The 8,786-nt window shown below is 43.3% G+C and overlaps 1 protein-coding gene across 1 annotated transcript in view; it reads right to left on the bottom strand.

Annotated features, from left to right (window-relative positions):
- Positions 1–8,166: 8,166 nt before the first annotated feature.
- Positions 8,167–8,786, bottom strand: part of MSH2 (mutS homolog 2) — a 160,614-nt gene continuing 159,994 nt past the window's right edge. Inside the window, exon 16 of the mRNA XM_069768645.1 lies at positions 8,167–8,463. Coding sequence (XP_069624746.1) covers positions 8,293–8,463 — 171 coding nt within the window. The 3' untranslated portion in view covers positions 8,167–8,292. The remainder of the gene's footprint in view (positions 8,464–8,786) is intronic.

Genomic DNA, 8,786 nt, shown 5'->3' with positions numbered 1-8,786 from the left:
CAAGTAGGTCCAGATGAATAGATCTAGAAAACGCTGCACGTCTGCAAATTGTGAGTCCTTGGAGTAAACATTTTTCAGAGTGTGCATGCACCAAGAGTTAATTGAGACAGTAAAGATTTGGTATTATGCATGTGTACCCGCTAATTAAGAAGAAAACAAGACATTTTTGCGGACCTATATTCCTCTCAGGTAGATGGGTCGGTGGAGGACACGGTGGCGTTCCTTGAGGAATTGGAGCTCCCAAGGCTGAGTGACATAGATAGAGAAGATTTGGAAGCTCCCATCACGGAGGAGGAGTTGGGTCGGGCACTGCAGTCTATGTCTAATGGGAAGGCACCTGGCGTAGATGGATTTCCTGCTGAAATTTATAAAAACTTTGGGGAAGTGCTGATCCCTAAATTAAGGGTACTTCTGGAGGAGGCTAGGAGTGGCGGTCGTCTACCGGCATCTATGCGGGAGGCCATAATAGTGGTGATTCCTAAGGAGGGGAAGGACCCGACACAGCCGGATTCATATCGGCCAATCTCCTTGCTTACTACAGACGTTAAACTCCTGGCTAAGGTGTTGGCGATGAGGTTGACAAGTGTTATTTTCGGCCTGGTGCATTCAGACCAGTCCGGCTTTATGCCTGATCGGTCCACTGCGATCAACTTACGAAGGCTGTATATGAATTTGCAACTCAGATCCGACAACTGTGGCCAGAGAGTTATTGCATCTTTAGACGCTCATAAGGCGTTCGATAGTGTGGAGTGGGGATATCTCTGGCAGGTGCTCCGGAGTATGGGGTTTGGACCGCAGTTCATATCCTGGATTCGACTGATGTACTCGATGCCGATGGCTAGGGTTAGGGTAAATGGGGAGTTATCACGGACCATACAACTGGCTAGAGGGACGAGACAGGGGTGTCCGCTCTCTCCTCTTTTGTTTGCTCTGGCTGTGGAACCACTGGCTGCTAAGCTTCGACGGTCTGATGAGGTGACTGGGTTTAAATATGGGATGATTGAAGAAAGGGTGGCGTTGTATGCGGATGACATTCTGCTATTTCTGGCTGACCCGGGTACGTCCTTGGAGGGAGCCATTGGGATTATTGAGCGTTTCGGATCGGTGTCGGGACTTAGGATAAACTGGAGTAAGTCTGTCTTGTTTAAGGTGGATGATGATGGTGGGGAGCCACTGGAGGATGGGCGACTGGAGGTGACTAGCCAATTTAAGTACCTTGGAATATGGGTATCTATGCCTGTTACTGACTATATACATAGAAATCTGACTCCAATCTTAGGTGTTCTTAAAGCGAAAGCGGATGCTTGGCTTAAACTGCATTTATCTGTGGTAGGTAGGGTGAATCTTATTAAAATGATTTTGATGCCAAAAATACTGTATATTCTTCATAATGCGCCAGTTTGGATACCACGCGGGAGATTTAGACAGATTAACTCTCTGTTCAGGAATTTGATATGGGGGAGACAGCATCCGCGTATCAAACTGGAGACACTTCAGCGACCCAAGGAAGATGGGGGATTGGCATTGCCTAACCCTGAAATATATTTTCTTGCAGCCCAGAGTCAGCATTTAAAAGGCTGGGCGCATGAAGGGTCATCTGGGGCGGTACAGCGGCTGATGGAAGTGGTGACAAAAAGAAGGCCAGTGGTACAATGTTTGGAGGATGGATCCCTGGGGGCTCTGGGGAAATTATACCCGACTGTGTTGTTGATACGCAGGCTGTGGGGTAGGCTGAGACATATACGGGGGGTCACGGATTTGACTAGATTCTCACCGCTATGGCATAACAGCAACTTACAGGAGTTTGAGGCACGGGGGGTACTGACAGAATGGCAAGTCAAAGGGATTCAGTACGTGTATCAAATAATTGAGCGAGGTGAATTGAAATCATTTTCCCAATTACAGGCGGAATTTGGTCTTGGGACTGTGGGGGAATTTCAGTATTTGCGGATGAGGCATGCTTTTGGAGCTCAGAGAAGAAACGGAGGTACTGGAATTCAGAGGGATATAGTACTGGAGTATGTGTGTAATGAAGGGACTACTGGGGGAGTCATATCTACTTTGTATAAAGATTTGTTGCACACTTTCCTATTGGGGTTTCCAATAATGGCGAGAGCTAAGTGGGAGAGGGATCTGGGTCCAATGGAGAGTGAGACTTGGGAGTCGGTGCTAGAATGGGTCCCACGATTGTCACTGAGCGAACCGTATAGACTGTCACAGCTCTATGTGATACACAGGGTTTATAAGTCACCGATGGTGCTATACAAGGCTGGTTTGCGTGATGATTCTGAATGCCCGAGGTGTAAAACTGCAGATGCTGATATACTCCATATGATGTGGACGTGTCAGAGACTGGCTGCTTTTTGGGTGGTAGTTTTGAGTCGTATGGAAGGTGCGTATGGATGTAGGTGCCAAGGGATCCTATAGTGTGCTTGTTGGGATGTGTGGATGAGATTGGAGTGGATAACAACCTGAAGATAGCTATTGCCAGATTGTTATACATGGCTAGGAAGGTAATAGCTCGAAATTGGATCAGGGAAGAACCGCCGTCAAGAGGAGAGTTCCTCCAGTACGTGAAGCAGGGCCTGACACTAGAAAAGGGGTTTTATAAAAAAAAAAAGAGGGAAAATCGAAATGTTCAATAAAATGTGGTCTCCGTGGATTGCTATGGGATAGGGGTATTATAGAGGGAGAGTTAATTAAGGTTCCTAATTAATGGTAATGTTAAATGTGGCTTATATTATTGGCCGAGGGATTAGATAGTATATTGGTCTAATGATGGAAGTGCTAACCAAGGTGAGCTGCTTTGTTGGGTGGGGTTGGGGGGTGGTGGGATCGAAGGGGAATGTTTGAAGGGGGGGAAAAAAGCTTTGTATTGAAAATGAGAATGTAACATGTCATTTATCTTGTTATTCTTAATAAAAATTTATTTGAATCAAAAAAAAAATTAAGAAGAAAACAAAACAAGGAACTGAAGCCATTACTTGTCCTTGATGCAAGAAGGTTTCTAAATTTAACATGTAAGATACATTTTTGGAATGATTCAATTATTTTTGTATAGGATATGAATTATAAATTATTTATCAATTATGGGACCATTTATTAGTAAATTATAAGCAATTGTGTTATATCATAAATAGTTATCCATTTCTAAATTTAAATATGTGAAGATAACTTCATAAATTAAATAGCTTAGTGAATTTTATGGCTACATATCTATTGGTATTAATAGAGACCTATCATATGAATTACTTTGTCATTATTAAATGGAATCTGTCAGCAGGTGTTTGCAATGTAATTCGAGAGCAGCAAGATGTGAGGGCAGAGACACTGATTCCAGCGATGTGTCACTAGGATGTGTGTTGCTTCAACAAAATCAGTGTTTTATCAGTAGGAGATTATCACTAGAGGACTAGATGTCTCGTACTGCACTCAAAATTAATCTGTGCTAGAGCAAGGAAATGTGCGATACATGAAATGTGAATAGCATGATGGCTTGTGAAATATATGAAAAAACACATGAGATTCTTAGCACAAGATTTGACCAAAAGTTGTGAGTTGTGATTTTAATTACATCCTAACACAGTTGGTTCTGAGCTTCCTATATAAGCAGGCTTTACCATGTTATTAGCCATAGGTAAGTGTTCACACTAGGCAGTCAGCTCAGGTACCCATCCGTTCTGAGATTACCTTGACGATTGGTGGATGGGCTCACAACTTTTGGCCAAATCTTGTGCTAAGAATCTCATGTGTTTTTTCATATATTTCACAAGCCATTATGCTATTCACATTTCATGTATCGCACATTTCCTTGCTCTAGCACAGATTAATTTTGAGTGCAGCCATTAATCTATTTGCTATATGACTTTTTTGGTTCTGCACCAGTTCAGATTAGATTGCTGTTCAGTCAGTTTTTCTATATCTACTAGATGTCTCGTACTGTCACGTAGTGACTAGGGACTGGGGGTACCAACCTGATCCCTTGAACTAGTGGCCCCCTAGGCTATCCCTGTCCCCGAAATACGCCAGAAGGTGGAGATGCCAGGGTCACATACCTTACTATGCTCCTATCTCTTAACCCCCATCTCTTCCCTCCCCCACCCAGGGATAAAGGATTACACTAATCAGACTGATAGGGGTAGACAGATGGGGATAAAAGAAAACTACAATTATACAAATACACTCACAACAGAGTGGGAAACAAGGGAGAAATGGGAGGGAGAAACCAAATGGCAGAGGATGAGGATAAACTTGCAAACTAACATCAGGCAGAAATCTCCTGAACAACACTCCAACCACCTAATCCAAACACTTAACTTCTCCTTCAACACCAATCCAGGAAGTGGGAGCTATCACTGGCAACGCCCAAGTGGCAAGCATATATACCACAGGGGAGTGGCCAACACAGAACAGCTGAGATAATTCAGAATGGAGAGCTCTAGGACATCAACTGAACTGATTAACCCTTGCAATGACAAAGCAAGAAAAACCTGCACTGTTCAATAGAATGGTGAAGCAGATCTAATCAGTGCAGGAGTTTGTGTAACCAGACGCCGAGTTCCTCTGGCCCCTCTTGCAGTATCCCCTTGACATGTGCCATGTGATCCTCCACATTCATGAGCTTTGTATAACGCCGCCCCACCACAGATTTGCTGATTTCTCCCTACTCAAAGTACAGACAAAGCTGTCAATCAGTGGAAGGGGCTATACGGAGCTCAGGATTCAGACAACTGCTAGATCTGCAGCAAATAAACTAGGATTTTTTTCAAATCCGTAGCAAGCAGCTCAGTACATGATATATTGCTAGAACCAGGGTCTCAGACGCTGCATTATGCTGCTTTCAACATAGCAAAAACATGGTGACAGATGTGCACACGATGCAGATTTAGTGAAGATCTGCAGCGTTTGTTTCTGCAGCAGAAACGCTGCAGAACTGCACTGTGATTTACAGTACAATGTAAATCAATGTGGGAAAAAAAAAAAGCAGCTGTGCACATGGTGCAGAAAAATCTGCGCATAAAACGCTGCAGATTTCTAAGAAGTGCATGTCACTTTTGTGCAGTTCTGCAGCGTTTCTGCACCCCTCCATGATATAAATCTGCAGTGGTAAAATCTGCACCAAAACTGCACAAAATCTGCAACAAAAACACACAAAAACTGCACAAAATCTGCACCTGCGGATTCTGCCAGGAGATGCAGATTTAGTGCAGAAAATTCTGCACCACATTTCCTACATGTGCACATAGCCTTAGGCTGTGTGCACACGTTGCTGATTTTTCGCATTTTTTCCCCGATAAAAACGCTATAAAACCGCAAAAAAAACAACATACATTATGCATCCCATCATTTGTAATGAATTCCGCAATTTTTGTGCACATGATGCGTTTTTTTTCCGCGAAAAAAACGCATCGCGGTAAAAAACCACAGCATGTTCATTAATTTTGCAGATTTTTTGCGGATTTCCCACTATATAATGCATTGGGAAATGTCCGGAAAAATCCGCAAAAAAAACGCACCAAAAACGCGCAAAAAATGCATGCAGATTTCTTGCAGAAAATCTCAGGATTTTCTCAGGAAATTTCTGCAAGAAATCCTGAACGTGTGCACATAGCCTTAGTCTTTAATTTAAAATGAATGACCTCCATAAACAAGAAACTCAATCATGTAATACATGCCAGAGAAAAGTCAAATTATATACTACTATCGTTAGTTAGATCAATGCAATGAATGCATGTACATGCTAAAATCCAGGATGACCTCCAATATCATTCATTTACTTCCATATGCCTGCAAAATGATCAAAACAAATTCACGGTTACTTAGGGTATGTTTCCACGTGCAGGAAACGCTGCGTGTCTGACGCTGCATAGAGCCGCAGCGTCAGACAGGCAGCGTCCAGATGTTACAGCATAGTGGAGGGGATTTAATGAAATCCCATCTCCACTATGCGTGGTAACACGCACGCGGCGGCCCTGCGACTCCGGACATGCTGCGCGTCTTTTCAGATCGCAGCATGTCCGTATATCTTGCGGCGACGCTGCGGCACCGCAAGATATAGCACAGGGCCCTATGGTGGAGAGCGATGATCCCGGATGTGTGCTATGAACACATCCGGCATCACCGCGTCCCAGAAAGGGGGCGGGGCTTACCGCAGAGCGGGTTTGCCGCTCCGACGATACCGCCGGCCATCCTGAAAGTGGACACGCAGCCTTAAGGTCGAAAAAAAACAACCATGTGAACATGCCTGACAAAAAAAGTGAACAACTAAATTGAGTTACTATGCGTAAAGGAAGCATGTGGAAACTGTACATGGCGAGGTGGACAGCCAAGTCATTATGAAAAAAATACTATAAGTACGGACTTGCGTTTCCCCCGGTATCTCGGATAATGAAAGTCTCTTCCTGTACTGTAGATCTCTTTTGGCAGCTACAGCCATAGTAGATTGCCATGCTGCATGAAATCATGCGACTATATGAAATCAGCGGGGGGATGCCTCCGGGGTGCTCAGTTAAAAAGTTTTCAGTAGCATAACCTTGAAGACAGGAGCAGCAGCATGAAAACACATTTGAAATAGCGCATTTATTTCAGCTTTGCCTACAGCTGGCATATGATTATACCTTTATTTTTTCTTTCCTTTATGCAAAAATGACAATATACACAAAGCAGTTACAGCTGCCATTCTCAATAGTGCAGAGATTACATCAATATATTAACTCCTCTGCATATCTATAGTTTGGGGTGAGAAAAAAAATAATAGCAGGACCCTGGGTCCGGTGGCCACATGGTCTGTGGTTTCTGGTCCCGAGCACCGGAGAACCATTACTTGGTGCCTCCTCTTATTAGTTGGCCGCTGGAACATCATTACATCAGAAGAGGCGCTAGGGATGTCGACAGCAGAAGGAAGTTTGCAGTGCTCCGGTTCAGCGGCCAAGGACTACCGACATGGCTACTGGACAGCGTCCACCACACACTCCAAAGCACTAGTGGTTTGAGCCCAAAGGTTTTTCTTGCAAACTGACGAAGGTCCAGCGCTAGGACTGAAACGTTTTCTCATTCTGGACTGTATTTATCGAATAAAAAAAAATTCCTTTTTCTTCATTTACCCAAGTCCCAAAGTCAATATCTACTACTTTACATTAGAGGATCCTACTTGTACACCGACTGACCATTTCTGATATTTCTCATTATTATACGTACCTTAATTCATGGACATTTATGGTTTGATTTCTTTGCCTGTGTGGATTGGATGGGTTGTTGCCAACATTTGGTGAGAATTTCATGTCAATAGCACCTTTAGAAATATATTTACGTCCAAAAAATGGTGACAAGTCCAATAGTTATTTCACCCACTGTATAGGTCTATGAGACTGGTAAGTTCGGGGCAGTAGAACCATGGTCCTTCTGGAAGTCAAGTTACGTATTAAAAAAACAACAACAAAAAACAAAAATGAAAACAAGGTAGCCACATCCTAAGATCTAGATAACTCACAATTGGAACCATAATGTTGCAGCTGCCTCCTCACCTGACATTGCAGCAAGCGTTCGTAACAGTGTTGGAATATGTAGATCAGTCAAGAAGATGCCCGTCGGCCAGAAAGCGCAGACTGATCTTGGGGGCTGGATGGCATTGGGGCGGAGAATAAATGATGGAAAAGAAAAGAGGCTGGTTTTAAAAAAAAAATAAATAAAAATGCAGAGGCGCCACATAAATGGAAGAAACCATAATTGTTGGCAAAGACCGGATGGAAAAGGCAAGGAAAGAAGACAACTACAAAATTAAACGAATGCTGCAAATGACAATTCTACCAAACTATTGTCGCTCACTGTGGAAAGTATGTCACAGCGGTCATCCACTTTCCTGGTGGGACTGAAGACGTCTTATCACAAGGACTGATTTTTACTGAACCTAATAAGAAGCTTTATGCAAGAATAAAATATTTTTTCCCTAATTTTCTTTAAGGGGTTGTAATAGTTTTGTTGTAAAACTCATGGCAACATTTCTGGTGTAAAAAGAAAGAAAAAAAAAAAAAAGAAAAAAAAGAAAAGAAGAGCCTTGTTTCCCTTTTATCTACTGCAATCCATTTAACACCCTCGCTTTGAAATGAAATATGGCTTTTTGGCTAACACAAGGCAATTCTCTGCAACAGGGTAGAGATCAAAAGAACATAAAAGTAGAAAAACCTCTTTATTTTGTCCTCTACAGTAGAGCAGCACATGGTATCGCAGGCTCACAGATAGCGGAAGCAGCCGGGAATACACAGTTCCCGGGCCCCGAGCCTTCCCGGCCGCTCTTCAGGGCACTGTCTTTGCACGGGAAATAACTTCATTTACAAAACTGTTATTCTTTGCCAGAACTCCGGCCTTTAGCTGGTTGAGCTGGAGTTTTAGGTCGTCCTCAGACATTACGGTCAGCGGCAGAGCTTTGACTCTGGAAAGAAAGTCCTGAATGATCTTCTCACCTTCCTGTAAAAAAAAGAGGAGCAATGTCTTTTTAGAAGACCATCTAGTAGTGCACTGATGCAAAACAAGAGGATACAAAACAATTGGCGCCATTATTGCACAACTCACGGACCACAGTGAAAGAGAATCTGTCATCAGGTTTTTGCTACCGCATCTGCCAGAAGCATGATGTAGGGCCAGAGATCCTGATTCCAGCAATATGCCACTTACTGAGCTGCTTGTTGCAATGGTGATAAATCAGATTTCTCTGCTGCAGTTGTAGCAGTTCTCTGAATGCTGAGCTCTGCATAAACCCCGCCCATGCCACTGATTGGCTGCTTTCCATG

Source organism: Ranitomeya imitator, chromosome 5 (genome assembly GCF_032444005.1).
Source record: "Ranitomeya imitator isolate aRanImi1 chromosome 5, aRanImi1.pri, whole genome shotgun sequence".
NCBI classification, from domain to species: domain Eukaryota; kingdom Metazoa; phylum Chordata; class Amphibia; order Anura; family Dendrobatidae; genus Ranitomeya; species Ranitomeya imitator.
The sequence above is the reverse complement of the archived record's forward strand: the minus strand, read 5'-3'. Positions and strand labels throughout refer to the sequence as shown.